This window comes from Anguilla rostrata, chromosome 1 (assembly GCF_018555375.3).
Source record: "Anguilla rostrata isolate EN2019 chromosome 1, ASM1855537v3, whole genome shotgun sequence".
Taxonomy (NCBI): Eukaryota; Metazoa; Chordata; class Actinopteri; order Anguilliformes; family Anguillidae; genus Anguilla; species Anguilla rostrata.
The window spans coordinates 48,061,622-48,080,667 of NC_057933.1; the positions used below are offsets into that span (position 1 = coordinate 48,061,622).

At 41.7% G+C, this 19,046-nt stretch overlaps 1 protein-coding gene across 6 annotated transcripts in view; it reads right to left on the reverse strand.

Moving 5' to 3' along the window:
* The window catches only part of mindy3 (MINDY lysine 48 deubiquitinase 3), a 40,482-nt gene extending 21,584 nt beyond the window's left edge, over positions 1 to 18,898 (reverse strand). The window contains exons 1-12 of one of the 6 annotated variants that reach the window (XM_064339363.1): positions 18,666 to 18,898; positions 18,550 to 18,582; positions 17,881 to 18,199; positions 17,491 to 17,570; positions 16,665 to 16,725; positions 16,007 to 16,186; positions 15,585 to 15,636; positions 11,426 to 11,540; positions 10,420 to 10,493; positions 10,061 to 10,140; positions 8,340 to 8,410; positions 6,123 to 6,203 (exon numbers count right to left, since the gene is read on the reverse strand). In XM_064339363.1, coding sequence (XP_064195433.1) covers positions 6,123 to 6,203; positions 8,340 to 8,410; positions 10,061 to 10,140; positions 10,420 to 10,493; positions 11,426 to 11,540; positions 15,585 to 15,636; positions 16,007 to 16,186; positions 16,665 to 16,725; positions 17,491 to 17,570; positions 17,881 to 17,974 — 888 coding nt within the window. In that variant the 5' untranslated portion in view covers positions 17,975 to 18,199; positions 18,550 to 18,582; positions 18,666 to 18,898. Of the gene's footprint in view, positions 1 to 6,122; positions 6,204 to 8,339; positions 8,411 to 10,060; positions 10,141 to 10,419; positions 10,494 to 11,425; positions 11,541 to 15,584; positions 15,637 to 16,006; positions 16,187 to 16,664; positions 16,726 to 17,490; positions 17,571 to 17,880; positions 18,200 to 18,503 lie in introns of all 6 variants that reach the window. The other 5 variants (XM_064339370.1, XM_064339380.1, XM_064339345.1 and 2 more) reach the window with 5 other exon arrangements.
* Between the last annotated feature and the right edge of the window lie 148 nt (positions 18,899 to 19,046).

A 19,046-nucleotide genomic window follows, 5' to 3' on the forward strand; every position in this document is an offset into this window, starting at 1 on the left:
AAACCAGCTCACAGCACCGGGCTTCTTCAAACCACTTTTTCAAACCACGGAACAAATTTAAGAAATAAAGGTCTGCCCCCCAGAAACTTCGGACCATCTGGGGAGAGCCAAATTGACACCATCCTCTCCTCCTTCCCTGTGCCTTTAAAAAAAATCGCAAAGGTCAAGTCTGACAATAAGAAAAAAAAAGACCTATTAATGGATATTACTTTACACTCCGGTTCCAGCCCAGTGCAGCCCATTTGCCAGTTTATCTGCACTTCGACTGACATCAGTGTTTTCTATAGAGCTTTCCCCACTGCTTTGTGCCCGTTTCCCCCATTCTTCTATGCACCCTGACATTCAAACCCCAGCACAGATTAAATCTATCCATCTATTATATCAATTCCCAATTTTGGACACATTATAGTATCAGCAAGAGGGAGGCAGTTCAAACCGCTCCCAATGTCGCAGACAGAAGAGCATGAGCGAGCCAAAGGGCCACAGAGAGAAGCCAGACCTCCGCCGGTAGCTTCAGAGACATAGGAAGCTCGGGGTCCCAGCTCCCCTCCAAGCAAATTACCGGACCGTGAACGCCGCCGCGAACATGAAAGGTCCCCGAGAGCGACAGACGTTTTCCCCATCAGCGACTACGCCTCCCAAGCGCTCCCCGACCCCTCCTCCTCCTCCACCTCCACCTCCTCCTCCTCCTCCTCCGACGTTCCAGCCTGAAAAAGAAGCTCACCCCATCCTTAGAGGGGCGAGGGTCCCCGGTGAGACCATGTTAAAAAAGAGATAAAATCCCCACCGCTCCGAGTGGCGGAGGGGCAGGGATGTGAAGCTGATCATGTCCGGCACTTCAAACGCGCCGCCCCGCGCTAGGGACCGCGCTCGGAGCAACGTCGGGCCCGCGCCGGCCAGCCGGGCCGGGCCGGGAGGAAACCCGACTCACAGCCCGGGGTCTCGGCCTCCCCGGCGCGTCCGTCTCCTTCCCCTCTGTCCCACAGCTGTCACGCCGCCTCTTAAGTTTTTGTGCAAACAACGGGCCGCCGGCCGCCCCAACACGACACCCGATCGCCGCCCATTGTCCGGGTCTACGGTTTCCGTTTTGTTAAGGGGATGTAAAGTGACTATCCATTACCTGCCCCCCCCCCCCCCCCCTCCAGGGGTGTCTACCTATGGCGGTATCAATGCACTTCTGAGAGGACGCGTTCTCGCTGGGCTTTGTGAAATCAAATCGGATACACTGGAGGGCAAATCCTATCAGCGCGTCTGCGAAAGCAGAGGAGAATAACCACGCACGGCAGGAGCACGTACGCAGAGGTCCTCTTCGCCCCTTTCACGGCGAGCAAACGCACAATTTGTTCAGGGACCGCGCAGACTGAACGGAGGGCTTGCCGCTCTTTTGTCGGGTTGGTTTACAATTATGAGGAACAAATGAGTACCGGCGAGAACAAGGCTGGGGTTACAGCTCAAATCAAATCAATGCGCTGAACTGAAAATGTATCCATTTATTTTTAGACAAAAGGCCCAACGGACTTAAGTTTACAGAGCAGCAAGATCCTGGCCAAAACTCTAACTATTCTCAAGGCATTGACTTTCACATCCCATACAAGGAGCTAACAAATCAGGTAGAGAGCCTTACACATTTAAACTAAATAAGGCTTGCCTGACACAAGCAAATATATCCAGCTGTTCTACTAATGTATAACCATGTCTCCTGTGCTCCTGTTTCAGCTTAGTGAGCAACAAGCCACTCTTTAATTAGATGTTAGGAGGGTAGGCTAGCTCGCAAGCTGTGTGCCTTGCATCATAAACAAAGAGTTAAAACATAGTTTGTCACTAAATAAAATTCAAACAGAAGACTGTGTGTTTGGTCTCCCTTAAACATCATAAATGAAAACATTGATTTAAACTACACATGGTTTGCATGAAAACCACCAGCAGCCTAAAATCAGGCCGAGTCTTGTTTTTGTTTGTTCATTTAATTAATTTACCGAAAGACTCAACTGGTAATGCAACACAAAAGGAATGGCTCGTGTGCAATGTACTGGATGAGTCATGGTATGAGAGCTGGACATGTACTGCAAGACTCAACTGGTATTGATTTTCATGATTTGGCTCCGTACTTCAATTTTAAATTCAAACAACACATGTCAATAAAGTACACACTCACAGAAGTTATTTAAGTGTATTTCTATACACTCTGGTTTACAGCACTTTTTATACATAGCCACCCCCCCCCCCCCCATTACAGGGCATGTTTGGGATAAATGGTTTGCCAAGAAGTACCGAAAAGAGCCGGATGAGTTCTGGAAAAAGGTCTTATGGATAAACGAGACCAAAATTAACTTTTATCAGAGTGATGGCAAGAGCAAAGTGCAGAGGCCAAAAGGAACTGCCTGAGACCCAAAGGATACCACCTCATCTGTGAAACATGATAGAGGGGCTGTTATAGTTTGGGCATTTAAGGCTGCCACAGATACTCACTTGTCTTGTGATACTCACAGGTCTTACTTGTCTTCATTGATGATGTAACTGCTGATAGCAGCAGCAGAATGAATACTGAAGTGTACAGAAGCATTCAATCTGCCCAAGTTCAACCAAATGCCGCCAAATGCATAGGATGACACTTCATCCTACAGCAAAACAATGATCCCGAACATACTGCCAAAGCAGTGAGTTTTTCAAAGCCAAAAACTGGAAAATTCTTGATAGGCCAAGTCATTCAAATGATCTGAATCCAACTGAACATGTGTTTCACATGCTGAAGAGAAAACTGAAGCCAACTATTCCCTGAAACAAGCAGGAGCTGAACATGGCTGCAGTACAGGCCTAGCAGAGCATCACCACAGAAGATACAGAGCAGCTGGTGATGTCTATGGGTCACAGACTTGAAGCAGTCATTGCATGAAAAGGATATGTGACAAAGTACTAAACAGCATTACTTTTGACAAAACCATTAATAATGTCCCAAACATTATAGTGCCCTGAAATGGGGGGCCATGTATAAAAAGCACTGTAATTTCTACAAAAGTGAAACCATCCACCAACCCATGCATCCATTTTCTATACCCGCTTATTCCCGCAAAGGGTTGTGGGAGGTGCTGGAGCCTATCCCAGCATGCATTAGGCCAGACGCAGGAATACATCCTGGACAGTTTGCCAGTCCATTGCAGGGAATGGTGAAACTAAAGCATATAAAAATACCTTTAAATAAAATCTGAGCATTTGCACTTTAACCACATGTGAACCGTTTGATTACTAATTTAAAATTTTGTAGTACAGAGCCAAATCAAGGACAAAAAAAACGCAAAATGAAAAAGAAATGGCTTGCGTCGGGCACCAACATTCTGCTATCATCTGCCAGGTTTCCTTATTCTGGTATTTCACACGTGAATGCTCATGACATGTATAGCAAAGGCAGAAGTAAAGATTCACACCTGAATGGTGTACGCTCTGTCAGACAGGCAATGGAGCACTGTGACATGAGTGCGGCTCTTGGCTGCGGTTTCTCACTACACAATCTTTGCTCAGTTTGCTCGTGTCATGTCATACCCCAGGGTCTACATTCAACACACAGCCAATTATGTTCTGTTTTTGCACTGAAACCCAGGCCATCCGAAGTGTTTTACAAAAATTGTTACACTCAAGGGAAACTACACAATTAGCGACTTCAGCTCCTAGGCTGACACAAGCTTGTCCTGGATTTCACCAATCACGCAGTATTTACATGGCCCGGGGGCACGATATCTGACACCACAGACGGGAAAATGGCGATTATAGAGGACTGAGAAATGTTACATAAGCACATTACGTCCCTATAGTTCTAAAAGACACAAAAATAATATTTCAATCAGATCCGATTCCATTTTCAGTAAACAAGATTTTTAAAAAAGCCATTATGTCGCACAAAACAGACACAACTTCTTTCCTTCCCAATGAAGAATGGCCACTGGTTGTAGCTTTGGAATGTGGTGTCCTAAAGTGGGTAGAGATCGAGACAGAACCAGCTTTACTTTGCCGGGGCTGGTTTAACAGCTAAAGCAATCTCCAGCAGGGAAAGCTGAACCAGATGGGAGGCCGGGGGGATCAGTTTTCCAAAAGGAAATAATTTTGTTGTTCACCTGAGGGCATGCACAATGAAATTTTCAGGGCTTGCATCAAAAAACCACAGATATTAACCTTAATCAGTCTCATATTTTAAAGCTATGAAGAATGTGTTGGGGTTATTAGGTAGAGGGGTCTGTGTTATTGAAGACGGCATCCCCCGATACGTCTGGAATTGGGGGTCGCCATTAAGACCCCCGCGATTTCTCATTGCTTTGAGAAGCGGCCCGTCTGATGACACACGTGGTGCTTTACAAAGGACAGAGGGGATATGAATAACCGGGCAACACTGCCGTCTGGATGAAGAGGCCGAGTCGAAAGAGGAAAAAAGGCCTTTTGAAGGATTCGTATTCAGATACATGAAAACGGACATAGGTATTTAAAAAGAAGTGAACAGAAATAGGCAAACTTGAACAGAAATAGGTGAGGTATCGCACCTTGAATGTCACATTTACAAATCGCAGCTTACGCGTAAATAAAATGATTACTTCCACGAGGTAACCAAGTTCTGACAAACAAACAAGGCAGTTTTATGTGTTTCTTCATGTGACTTTAGTCATTCTAAAAAGTGTGATCAAAATCTCACTTTGGTCAAACGCAGTTCTTAGAAAAATTCAACTGGAATATCCATCCTCCTCTGATGTAGTTAGGAGTGAATTCAAGAAGACATGGACTTGCATTTTCCCATTAATCTCATTAGTTCTTGTTAACTTCAGCCTCATAAAAGGAGAATCACACACAAACACCATAATGTACACTAACTTGTATATGAAGCAAAGTGGGGAAGGTTAGATTTTCTTCACAGCAAATATGGCATCATTTAGGGGTCAAAGACTGGCGCTTTAATGGCAATGACCGCATAACATTCCCCCCCCCCTTTTTGGGTAGAGTATGAAACTCTACACTGGGGTCTGTACAGCGAAGACCTCACTAAACCTCACACAGAGAAGCCTGACCTTTTACATTCGTTTCGGTGAGAAAAGGTAGTTCATGGCCAGGACTCTTTGAGGTGTGCTGGTCTGTTTCCAGAGAGAGGGATGGTATGCGCAGTTATCAGAACATATAAGGCAAGGAAGGCGCAACATAAGCATAAATTTGCGACAGGCCCTCATGATTCATTCAGCAGTTTTGGCTGCGCACATCCAAAAGTTTGCACCTGTAAAATGTTCTCCCCAATTTGAAATGCATCTGACGCACAGACGGTAATCCAAGCGTCTTAATGCTCTTTCGAACCGCAAAACCCCACTCCTTCAGTGACAGTCAAAGTTGCTTTCTACAGTGATTGAAGCACTATCTAGCCCAGAGCTGAAATGAGGAGACACTGAGTCTGAGAGATGAATCGTCTATTGTTCCATTCCAGTTTCAACCATGCTAGCTTTCCTGCTGTATCTGCTAAACAGAGGAGCCATTTTCTAAATCAGAAAATGTGCAGGAAACTAATCCGCGTTAATGTTCTGCAGATGATTAATGTGAGCCGTCAATATCGCTTTCCTCCAGGTGCTCATTTTTTTTTAAAGAAAATCAACCATTTCTCATTCCCTGGGGAAAGCAAAAATCATTTACATTAAAAAAAAGAAGAAAAAAAAACAGCACTGGAGAAATGACAATAAAACATACGGTACACTTGCTACAGTATCTACTTGTTGAGTGATGCGGCGGAAGGGCGCAACCGATATTTTCGTTTTCACACGTCTTTCAACGGTGGGGCCAATAATGGAACCCTCTCAGCGATGCTGCATTACATAACGTGTCCATTTTTACACGAGAAACGCAAAACAGGGGCTACGCGTCCTGCAGTGCCAAAACGTACCGCTCCCCGCTGCGGACGGGACGCTCCAGGATGCCTTATAAGTCCACGGCGCCTGTTCTCGCAAGTCCGCGTGCTGTTTTTTTTTTTGCTTTAAAATAAAGTCGGGAGTGCTCGATCGGTTTTTAAAAAAACACATTCTTGTTGCAAAAAAAGAGAACGTGACCCAGAGAACAGCGGACTGGTTTACATTACAAAGACGGAGCGTTGCAGAAGACAAACTCACCTTGGCAAAAAACACGGATAGATGCGTCTCGCTGCCAAGTATCCAAATAGGGAACTTTGGAGATTTTAGAAACGCTCCGACCTGGAAAACAGAACACAGGGAATGTAGCTGGTTTCATACCGGTGGACCACAAATGAAATATGGCGTCAAATGAGAAAGTCAAGGAAAATAACAACAACAAAAAAAGAAATAAGTTGCTAATTAAACTCTGGCGACCCTACAAAAACTAATTTGGAACAGTCAGTTAAAAACACAAATGATTCATGAGAAAGAAATTGTGTTTCTTATTTTGAGTTTCAGTATGTGTTGGCTTCTATTTACTTAAGTGAGGGCAAAGAAACTTTGCTTTTCATCTTTGAAGAAAATCATTCTTTAGGTCATTGGTCGTTGGATAACAGATTTTTCAGATAACAGTGTTCCTCATGATATTCACAATTTTATGGGGAACAAGCAGATAAGACCAAAATATTAAGCTTAAGACCTTAGTTCATTATTCCACTGACAACAAAATCAGCCAACATGTTATGTCATCACTTAGCTAATGTCCAAAGAATGATTTAAAAAATAACATAAATGAATACAACTTTTTTTATGCATCGTGTCCTTATTGAAAAATTCTTCTTTATATTTGCAAAATAAATAGAATCTATATAAAATCTATATAAATACGCAATCTGCTGGAGCAATCACAACTCATTTTCTGACTTTTCAGTGTTTAGGAACACAAGTCACAATTTGTTGGCTTGATGTGGTTGCTTGATATTCATTTGTGATGCTTGTCTCCAGTGTACTCAAAAAACACAAGCACCTAAGCACTAGGGCTTTAATCAAATCAAAGTGAGACGTGCTTTCAAAATGAGGACCCTCCATTCCAAAACTAGGCTAAACACTAAAATCTCCCGAAACAAAAATAAACACGTCAAAGTGATTTGGGGGCAAAGAAATATTAGATTCTATGACGTACATTGTACAACTGGAGCATTTTATTTGCTAAAATTAAAGCAACCTTCTATAAGCAGTAGTTTAAGAACACTAATGTGTCATTTTGGTCTCGTCCTTCCAGGCCTGTCGTTCCGGAAGGCAGCAAAAACAACATGCCGTAAGGGGTCGTCCAAGAAATTTGGAGGATGCAGGCCATTAAACTTCAGACGGCTCCTCCTCAGGCTGGAAGCGGTCTCCGCCGGCCAGGCCTTCATCTCTCCTCCTCTTCAAACATTGAGAGAACCTCTCGCAGGGCTGCCACGGCTCGCTTGGCGGCTAGCGCACCGCTCCGCGTTCCGCCAACTAATTTCCACATGTCGCTGTTCGCGGCGCCCGTCACGTGTGGCTGCGATTCTACGGATCTTAAAAATAACTTTTTTTAAAAAATACTATTTTTTGTAAGGGTGTCTGAGCTGTTGACGTTCCACTTCAAATGGTTTAATGGTGTGAAGCCACCATGATGTCCATATGACGGCCATTCGTTGCTTTTCACAATTAATATGTTTGAGGGCCTTTACACTTCCCTCAGTTGTGTTTTAACATTCGCAAGCCGTTACGGACACCGAATTGTTTTTTTGGGTTTGAGTCAAACTCAATGTTGATACACAGAGAGAAACATTAATACAGTGAATATTAAACAATAACTGTTTTGGCCTGCTGTTGAACTATCTTTCACACAGTAAGGGAACGTGGGGAAATGGTATTATTCCCTCGGTACAGCAAAAAAAAGCCTCCGATTGGTGTAAATGCAATGATCTGCAACCGCCGTTTTAAACGTTTAAAGCATGAGTTATGTTTTCTTATAGTTACATAACATCCCTAAAAATGGTTTCACTGTGCCTGTCCTTTACTCTTCATGGCTGTGATGGTATCGCTTTCATAACCCCTTTAATTACAGCATGACGCTTCATTTTAATATAACTCCTTAATTGGACAGTCTAATTCAGAGTGGCTTAAAAGACCATCATGGCCAGTCACGTGACATGCATGTAACAGTTCAACAAGAGCAAAAGCACGCAGCACCTCCAACATAGGGCTGAAGATCAGGCCTAAACATCAGCCTGAAATCCAGTGGTAATGGCGAGTCTACAACTGTAATCATTGAAACATTAAAATAAATTACACACAATAAAACCACGAGACCAATAAAAACGAGCGGAATAAAACCCAGAGAGGCCAACAGGCAGTATGAGACTGTGCTGGGCAGGCCCAGGCTGTCATAGGAGAGCTACTTGCCTTGCAGTAGCGTAGAGACTCCATCAACGTGAGGAAGCCCACAGACGCCTGGTCATGGATACCGTGCAGCTCTGAAAAACAAGGTTTTGCTTCCCATTACCGCAACTTACAAATATTACAATTACTAATCAGTACCCCGTTATTCACTTAATTATAATCTCATTCTGCAGCTAGCTAACCTAAGTTTAAGTCAGAAATCAAACCAGCAGTAGCCTAGACAGGAAGCTCACAAGAACATCAATGATTTTTTCTGCATCACATTTCCAAACAATGTGTCTGCTGGAATATTTCATTATATATTCCTTTTCTTTTTATTTCTTTTACTTTTTTGTTCCCCCATTTCTTCATATCAAACTATCTTCAATTCAGCACATTGTATTATTGGTCAAGTTCCAATGTCAAATTTGTACAGTGCTGTATTTTGAGGTTGTTTTAAATAGGAAGGCATGAAATGTATTTGTTAAATGCATCTTTGCATCAGTAAGAAGGAGCTTGATTAGGTGCAAATGTTGACCGGCCAGCAACTCTGAGGAACTGGAGTCGCATATTATTCAGTGTACTGCAAGATATGTGGTTTCTCATAGCCGTCTTCAAATTCATCTACATACAACTAGCCGGTAGCAGCCAGATGATTTACAAGTGATGATAGGCTGAGCCTAGCTTGCTAAATGAGAGCTCTTAACATTATCTTAGACAAACACACAGTTCCAAACACGTGTGGCTGTTCCATGCCAGCACAAGGACGGTATTGGAAGACCGAGCCTTATTACACCCCTTCATTCTGAGATCAAGTCAACTGTTCCAGCAGACACAGGGCGGTAAGAAGACTGCAGACAATAGTCATGTGTACTGACAAGAAACATCTTAAAAGCTGCCAAACCCTATCAGTAGGTCTGTAAAGAAAGGCAACAATGGAGTTTACGCTACTTGAGATACCGGCAATCAAAGGACTGAGTCAAAACTACACAACACTTTTTTGTATTTCAATTCATCAGTCGGCCTCTGGCAGGCTTGACAAAGCAACATGGTGCCGTGGGTTTCTGGCAAGCTTGTCGACCAACCGTATAATTTCAAACAGCTTGTAAAACTTTACTCATTATAGCTGTCTTTAAATCTCTGAGAACGTCAGTACATTTGGACAGGGGTGACAGAAGTATAGGCTTGTGTGACTAACTTTGTTAAGGCGGGACATCAATGGCACTAACTGGCAATTAGATTTTGGTTTCCAGCGTATTTTTAAACTTCTGCCCTTAGTATCACGTGGTCATTGTGCCGTCACACACACAAATCGTTCATTCAGGGACCAACATGACTGGCAGGGCGACCAAAAGGTGAGTGCACGTCAACATAGTATTCTCAAAGTAGTTCAGTTTGACAGTTTTTGTTTTATGTTATCCTGTCCATGAAAAAAAATGCTAACTAAGTTGGATGAATAACGCTGTGCGGTTGCCAGTCCTGGTTTCCTGTCACAATCAAGTGCTAATTTCTAGACATACACATCTTAACACTGCCACCAAGTGGCAAAATACAGAACAAACAATTCACCGTGAGTCTCAACATTATTCCAACCCCCCCAGCCATATTATTTGGTGAAAACACATCTGCCCAATTTCTAAAAAACCTTTGAAAAGAACATGCATTTTAAACTAGCAAAATAAAAAGGGTAAAGGCAGAGAGATTTCTCCACCTAAATCATACTGGCAGAAAGCTCAAGGACTTACTCATTCCAGAACATTCCCTGTCACCGTCCCACACATTGGACACTGCATGACCAGTTATCAGCAGGTTGATCAGACTCTGACTGTAAACAGAAAATAATACTGTAAACAGCCATAATACATAGAAAACACATCACAGCATACATGCCAGTGTGCCTTGGGTGTATGGGAGTAAATCACACCTTCAATTGGCAGGACAGATTACCTCTTAGGCCCTAAAAAAAATAGGTGATGTAAATCTACATGAAAAGAAACATCTAAACTATTAAGCAATACTGGCATCCATCACTTTTTGATTTGATTGAACATTTGTCTCTGTCACACAAGCAAGTGCACACGTACACACGCACAAAAAGACCTACCTCCCGTGACCGTAGACTGGGTCAATCAGGGGTTCAGCAGTGTCTTCAATTTCATTCTTTATATTTTCTATACCCTGTAGTAAAAATAATAAGGAGAACATGTATCATTGTACCTGGAAGCTATGGGGAGCGTCAATACTGGACAAGCCTAGGATGGTTTTGTGTTAAAGATGATTCACAGCAGGGTAAATGTTATCTTTTCTCCTTTACACTTTTTAAAGCAAAAAAAAAAAAAAAGACGCTGATCACATATGGGTATTATACACTTACAACAGCACAAAAGCATGAAAATCATGTGCATACACACATACATACACTATACGACCAGAAGTATCTGGATACCCATTGGTCTGGGGCTGTTTTTCATGGTTTGGGCTAGGCCCCTTAGTCCCAGTGAAGGTAAATCATAATGCTACAGCATACAATCACATTCTAGACGATTCAATGCTTCCCCAACAGACTGGGGAAGGCCCTTTCCTGTTTCCGCATGACAAAACCCCCGGGCACACAGCAAGGTCCATATAGAAATGGCTTTGTTGAGAACAGAACAGTCTGGAAGAACTTGACTGGCCTGCACAGAGACCTGGCCTCAACCTCATCCAACACCTTTGGTATCAGTTGGAAAGCCAACTGTGAGCCAGACCTAAGTGCCCAATCAGTGCCTGTCCTCACTAATGCTCTTCTGGCTGAATGGAAGCAAATCTCTGTAGCAACGCTACAGTACTAGTACTAAGCCTTCCCAGAACAGTGGATGTTGTTATAGCACCAAAGGCTGGATCAACTCCATAGAAATTCTCATAATTTTGTTTGAGATATTGGATATTAGGTGTCTATATACTTTTGGCCATGTAGTGTACGTGTGCATGCGTCTGCGTGCTTGTGTGAGCACGCGTGCACGCACACACACCCACACACACAAAAACGTGCACATTTTAAAACAGGACTGGTGCGGCTCCTTTTGAAGGGTCCTAACACAGAAACTGGACAGACGCTGCCCTCTACCAACCTGTGTCAATATGACAGAGTAAAGGAAAAGCAGGACTCCAAACTGGTTTCTCCATGTGTCATACAAGGCAAGCACCGCCTCCTTCAGCTCCTCAGAGGTCTTCAGTGTCCTTTTGCTGTAGAATCAAAAGCACGTGTCTTAATTCCCCAAGGCACATCCACTTGCGGGGTAGACAGCACAGCCAGGGTTCAACAATAATGATTGTCCATATACAAGTAAAACAAGTAAAACTGCACGGCCACTTTGTGACAATTCAGAAACGTGCTAACTCAGAGAAACCTCGACGGAATGTCCATTGTTTACACAGAAATTCCCTGGAGGAATTATCTTTGTTGTTCGTTTCACCGTTACACACAAGCCGAAAATATTGTGAACAAAAGAATGTTGTTATTTCTGTTCTGTATAGATTCTCTGGAACAAAACAAGCCCACCTATAAGCTTCTCTGTCCAGAAGCTTATAGGTGGGCAAGCCGTCCCTCAGTATAACCAATGGGACCCGCAATGACTCAACATAGACAGTATAACTAGCCAATAAACTTCCGGCCAGTGGCAGGCAATTATAGTGACGACTGAGCAGCATTTTAGAAGAAGAAATTATTTTTCTAACGGTGTATCTGTTGTTAGGGCTTGAATAAAAGGATACTCATTGTTTCTCCAGAGTAAACAAACCACATATTTTTCAGTGCAAATGCTAAAAACATTAGGTCTCAACATTCTTGATACTTTATGCCTACAAAGGCTGTTTTAAAATAAAAATGTAGTTTGCATGACCTCATGTATTTATTTTGAACAATCTTCTTGCTGCCAGAGGTTGCAAGGTGAGAGAAAAGAAAGAAAGATGGAGAGGGTAGGGACAGAGAGAGAGGGAGAGGTCGGGGGAAATAACGCCACTACTTCTTCCATGACCATATAGTATAATATAAATTGTTGCCAGGTGTCCTTTTGGAGTCTCCAAATTGATTTTTTCAAAACCCACCTAGACATAGCTCAGAAAAAACAATGCAAAATGCTCATTTTTGGTGGAATTGTCATCAAATTTGAACCAGGATTTGTCCAGCATTGTGGCTGTCTACACTGTTTCTAAGTCCACCAGGCATAGTCTTAAACATCTGTATCCACTCAAAAATAAATAAATAAATAAATAAATAAATCTTTTATTTGAGAAAACAAACTTCTATTTCCACTGTGTTTGAGCTTTTGTTATTTTGTTTCAGTAATATTTAAGAGTGATTCTGACATAATCTTGGAAAAAAAAAAACTCCCAAGGGGTACCTTTCAGAAGAGACCAGGATTATGCCTGTAGTGAAAAGGGTTCAAGAATGGTAACCATATTATTTTGGGTATGTCATTGGGGCGATACATAGGGGGTGAATCTAGTCATTTCCAACACTTTAATTTTCTGATGATACCACATTTTTTATGCACTTCACATCATGGGCAAACTTTGGGCTTGTGTTTACATTGAGATTTACTCTGGATAAAAGCACCTGCTGAATGGCAATAAATGTTTCCATTTATAGGCTAGTGTGAATTTAATTTGGGCAAGTATTTTTACCAACTTCCCTGACCAGGTAAGTGTGGCAAAAAAACATTAACACTGAACAACATAAATGTAATCTTCAGATTTACTGTAATGAAATGCATCATATTCTGAAATCCACCTGCCTTTTATTTCCCATTGTATTTACTTAGGGTGTGCAACAGTTAATGCATGCTGGACTAACAAACATGGAAGCCAAGTTTGTAATTAAAGACTATAAAATTTGAAATTTGCACCAGAAATGAAGGTGAACTCCAGACATTTCACCAAAGCTATGTGAATCCACTCACGCCAGAATAATTTTGAAAATGTTATACCCCATTGAATAAGGTTATTGAATTGTTCATTAGCAGTTAAAATGTTAGTACGTCACATTAGATTAGCCTGTATCAAAAGCAATGTACAATAAGTGCATACCAAAGGTCATTAAAATAACTACAAAACACAGGTCAGATAAAGTACAAATAGTACCTGCACAATGTAATACCCTGTAATAAAAATAAATTAAGCAGTTGCTATTCTGTTGACATGGTCAATCAGTTTTCTATTATTCTGAAAACAAAGGAATCCTTATACTGCCCACTACTGGAGGATCTGTCCATAAGGAAATAAACACATGGCATATTTGTTCAAACAGGTCTTTCAAGACTCGCTTTTTAACATCATTAACAATGTAATTAACGTAAACTATTTGTTCCATCAATCAGCTGTTATAAAAAACCAGCTCATTATACAAGTTATGTGCTTGCTTGTCACTTTATCAGTACTGTACAAATGTCATGGCTCATTGTATAAGCAGCTACAATATGTGGGCATGTCAAACATTATGAGTCATAGAAAGGATTAATAAAGAGGTGCAGGGAGGAACACATCATTCCTCAGATGGAATAACTACTATGGCCAAGTTTGGTGCCTAACGCTATGCTTCCATCAACGCAGGGTAAGCAGTAAAATAACATTGGAAAGGCTAAAAAAAGATGTTATGACAGGACTGTTATAAATTTTTTTTTTAATTACCTAGCTACCAATTTTTATAACTTGGTTTATGACACTGGAAATTCAGAAGATGACTTGATAAACCAAGATGAAGTTTCTAGATATCAATAGCTTGCTACCAGTCAGAAAATACTCCAGAGGTGGAAGAGTTGATGTCCCTATCACTGGAATTGACTCGTATTGCCTCGAACATGTACAGCAGAAGCACTCCAATCTTTCTGATGTTAAGGTTTGTTTTAGATGTCACCGGTGTCAAAGTCGGCATCGTTTTCCATGTAGGTCATAATGCAAGGCTAGCTAGCTAACTAAATGCTAGTCTGAATCCATTTAGTGGGCAGTCTATCAAAAGTGAGCTTGTGAATATTAATTACAGAAGAAACAGTCCCTCTCCAGCTATCCTGTTCAGTAATAATTTACATCAAAAGTACATTTTATTACTTTCCTGTTAAAAGGTAGGCAGGCATCTTTATCTTGAGTATAATGACTATTAAAAGTGCACAGTCGTTAACTACTTGCCCCACGGCAGGTAAAAGTCATTGCTGGCCATAAGACAATTTACTGTGCAGAACAAGAACGTATAATTTAGTGCTTACAACACACTATCATCATTTAAGAGGGCTTATCTTTACTCAGGATAAAAACTGTAACATTACATTTGTATTCATACAACTGTACTTTATACATGGGCAGTTGCAGGCTCACAGGTGTAACATTACTGTTCCAGTCAGACTTCAACCAGCTCTTCCTCTAGATTTTTTCCAGCAGAGATGCGTGGGTTTCACAACGGTTCTCAGGTTTGCGGTGCAAACAAAGCCCATGGAGAGAAAATCTCCGGTGCAACTCAATGTTGCATGTGCACAAACACACACAGCTGATTCTTAGAGCTTTACTACAGCTAATATGCGCCTCAGCTGATTCACTGATGTGACATCTGCAGTGTAGTTCATGTGTACCGCAAAGCCAGTCATCCATCACTCACGTGAGCTTGGCAATTGCTACAGCCGATTTGGGGTGGCAAACAACACAGTGAGACTCCCACAATGCTCCCTGAAACAATGACCGAAGACGTTACATATTACAAGTTGGCTCAAAAGCACAAGTAAACAACCGCAAACCCTTTTTGCAAGTTTCATGCTTGAATAGGAACAACATGGCAAGAGATGAATGTTCTGCTGATAGTAATGTTGAGGGAAAACTTTTAGCACGATAATACAGGCCACAGCTTTACTTATTTTCTTCGACCCAGTTATTCTGAACCAATGGGCCCATTTGCCTCTAAGCATAATTCAAGAAAAAAATTGATAAACAAATAAATAAATAAATGCATAAAAATTCTGGCAGTGGCGCTGTGCCACAGCTGCCTCTATGTAGGGGAAACAAACACATGAACTACAAAACACATGAACTTCAGGCCCACTGCCCAGGGCTCTAAGCTCTGACAGCACATGTGAATTTAGAGAACGATACAGCATTAATTCAGCAATTACCTGTTACAGAATAAACGCAATAACAGGGCAATTAAAATCTGAACACACGGTGCATCACTTGAAACTTAAGTTAGCTATGTCAAGAGTTAGCTGTCCACTGATAATATGGTATTAGAAGATTGAGAATGTAACTTACTGCACAACGGAGTGAAATCGCTCAAAGCCGATCTCCTCTGCAGCCAGTGCGGCTAAGCACAAAAACACATTCCTCAGCAACATGCCCGCAAAACAGCACAAGGAGCAACAGCAAGATCACAAGGCATATACAGAAGCAAAATGCTTTTAAAATGAATGTTCTGGCCATGTATTTAGAAAAACACAACCATTTCATGAGTACTCATATGTTTTCTAATTAATTTCTACATAGCTCACGCCAGCACTCAGTTAGTCTAGCTCATGATGACAAACTCAAGCCACTTTGTGCATTATTCAGGAAATCAATTACTTTTCCTGGATATGCAATGCTCCAGAAGGCTGAAGACTTTAAGTATGATCACACAGCAAGTCTGTACCAAACAAAGTAGAATGCAAGAAGAACCACACAGAGAGAGATCTTACGTGGCTGGAGGCCTTCACTTGACCGACTGGGCTCTGGGTGACTGTCAGGGATGTCCGAGTTTTCATCTGAGATTTTAGCCTTAGACCAAGTGGCTAAGCAGTAAGACTCAGATTTGTTGAAACAGGCGGTTTCTAGAATTTCAGTCAGAGTGTAGCAGAGGGCAGTTTTCTGCTCTTCGTCTGTTTTGGAAGACAAAGGGCACACCTCAATCCACAACTGAAATCTCAGCCTTACTCCATATCATTTTCAGATTGTGGTTATAAAACAACCAAACAAAAAAATCAGATAAATATGCAGAGAAATTCATCTTAATTACTGTGTCAAGAATGTTGACACAAACCAGGCCTGGCTCCCCCAGCTTATCTCTGGGGAGGCCAGACAACATTTGAGGGTGGAGGGTGTGATGCTTTTATGGAACCATGGCATAATTCAACATTGGTTCTATAAAGATATAAACCCCTTCAATTGTAAAGGATATGTGATAAAATGATAGCAAATTCCTTTTGGAATTTTTCTCCCTTTTAAAAAACAAACAAACAAACAAACAAAAAAACATATATTCCAGACTGAAAACTGGAGGTTTTTCTAATCACAGAACTGTGTAAAAATGGACTGTGAAATGGTCAAATTCGTTCAGTTACTCTGTGTAAAACTCACCTGAAATATCCCGCCAGTTGGATCTTTCGCAGTTAAACAAGATATTCTTCATTAGGAAGGCCTGGAAAACATAAACTTTGAACGATTTAGCTCAATGGAGACTGTTAATCGCCTTTTATACAGGCACCTTCTTAATGCTGAAAATAGCTGTGAAGATTAACTTTTTCACACTACATTACTTGCTTATTTATGAGGCACTTACGGTGACTTACGGAGGCTTACAAATAAACATTAACGTTACACATTCTGTAATCCATCCTTAACTGCTTATTTTTACGAGGAAAGTACTCTGGTCCACTTCAGGCACATCGGAAACAATGACCCACCACACCACATGCTATCCACAACAAGATGCAAGCCATTGTCGTCATTGATGTATAAAGTCAATTCATCCTGTGTCTTCTGACTTTTATTATTATTATTTTTTTTTTTTGCAATATAAAAGTCACCATTTTAGCCACAGTAATCAAGGCCCACATTCATGCAGCACCTGAGTAGGAGTGCTGATCTAAAGACCAGGGTTCCCCAATTCATATCCTAAACGAATACATTATGAGCTAAAAGGGAATACTGACGCTAGATCGCCACTCCAACCCTGGGACCCTTTGTGAATACAATAATAATACCATATTACATACGTTTTGTAACAAAGCTATTAAAACATGTAGGCATTTTTACTTCAAGTAAGATTTTAGCTAGAAGCAACAGTGCATTAATGAAATCAATCATTGTTAAATCATACAAGGTCGTCCCTGTAGTCTTAAATCGAACATTGCCCCACATAACTTGGCCATAAAAACTTATAACTGCATCGAATGTGACCAACCTGAACAGGTGCTATCACTGCGCAAGGGCCCCCTTCAAACTGCTCCAACGCTGTGCGCTCCGCCTCACTGAATACAAACCCTTGAACGAGATTTCAAGTCAGCTACGAAGCCTATATAGCTATATAACTTAAACCGCATTAAGCCCCGTAGTTTAAGATTTTGTCTCCTTTAAATCGTAAATGGTTAATGCATGCATGTCGTAAATAGTTAATGCGTGAACGCAGCTAAATAAATCGAATTAAAGCACTAACGTTAGCTAAGGTGTACCAGTTAGATAAGTTACTTATTTAGCTAGCAAACTCTTAGCAGTTCAAAGAGATAAAGGTTTGTGACAGAGACTCCGAAACTTTGCTCACTAGCTAGCTAAATTGACTAGCTAATGTAAATACCTTGTGTCCATCTCCTGAACAGCGCGTCTGTCATGCCACTGCTGGTTTGTCTTCCCCACACCAGGTCGACTACTTCTTTGTTGAGATCAGACATTTTCTAATGTCTTCAATACGGATCTTGACACGGAGTAGCTCAAAAGGACTTAAAATGCAGTGCATGCACACCAGGCACCCAGCGAGGGTCCCCTCAAGAAGTAGTTAGCCGACTAGCTAGTGCTAGCACCTTTCTTCAAGACTGGCAATCAGTCTCCTTCCGCGTAATGGCAAGCTCGGTGGCATTTGCCACAGTGGTGTCTCGTGGCAAAACAGTAGCTATCACCTAAAAGACAAATGGAAAGATACTTTTGGAACATCCAGACTGAACATAACCGTGATCTTTGGCTAGGTGGATGGCTAGCTACAAAATAGAATTCTGTTTTAATCGTTTTTCCCTGCGAAGGTTAGCTGAACGCTATCTCGCTAGCTATATACAGGACTCATTGTCTGTGACATGGCAGTTTGACCCTTCTCATTGATGATACACAATGAATAAAACGTTAGCTAAATTATACCTTACTAGTTACCAGCTCGAAAACTAGATGTCTGGGCCATACTGGCCAACTGGAACAGGCCGCCAAACTGACCTGCTCGTTAGCAGGACTGCAACGGATAACCAACGAGCTAAGTTACCTCATACGATGTCCGAGGCCCCGACGTAACTGACTGCAACAAAAATAATCAACAACGAATCACCAGTCGTATGGTCTGTGCTGAATTAATAGCTAGCTTAGCAGATAGTCAAATACCCTATTTTGTTCCTTAGCTGGCTAGCGAGCTTCATCCAATGGAACCGGTTGTATGCAATGTAAATTCAGTTTCGTATCTAGGCTACAATTGGTTGAATTTTCTTTCCAAGACAAAATGTTTTTGCTGTAGCACAATGTTGACTTATTAGCTATTTCAGTATTACTATCTCCACTTCCCACTCATTCTATTTACTACAACTCTTACAAATGTGGGCTAAACGTAAATGTAGATAGGGGATTGGTCCAAATCCAGAATGTTCCCTATGCGTCACGCATTCAGACGCCCCACATGACAGCGCTGTGGCTTACCATAGGCTCATTTTAAACATCAGTCAAACGCGTTGCTATCACAACCGCTCTTCCCGCCTTCATGACCCGCAA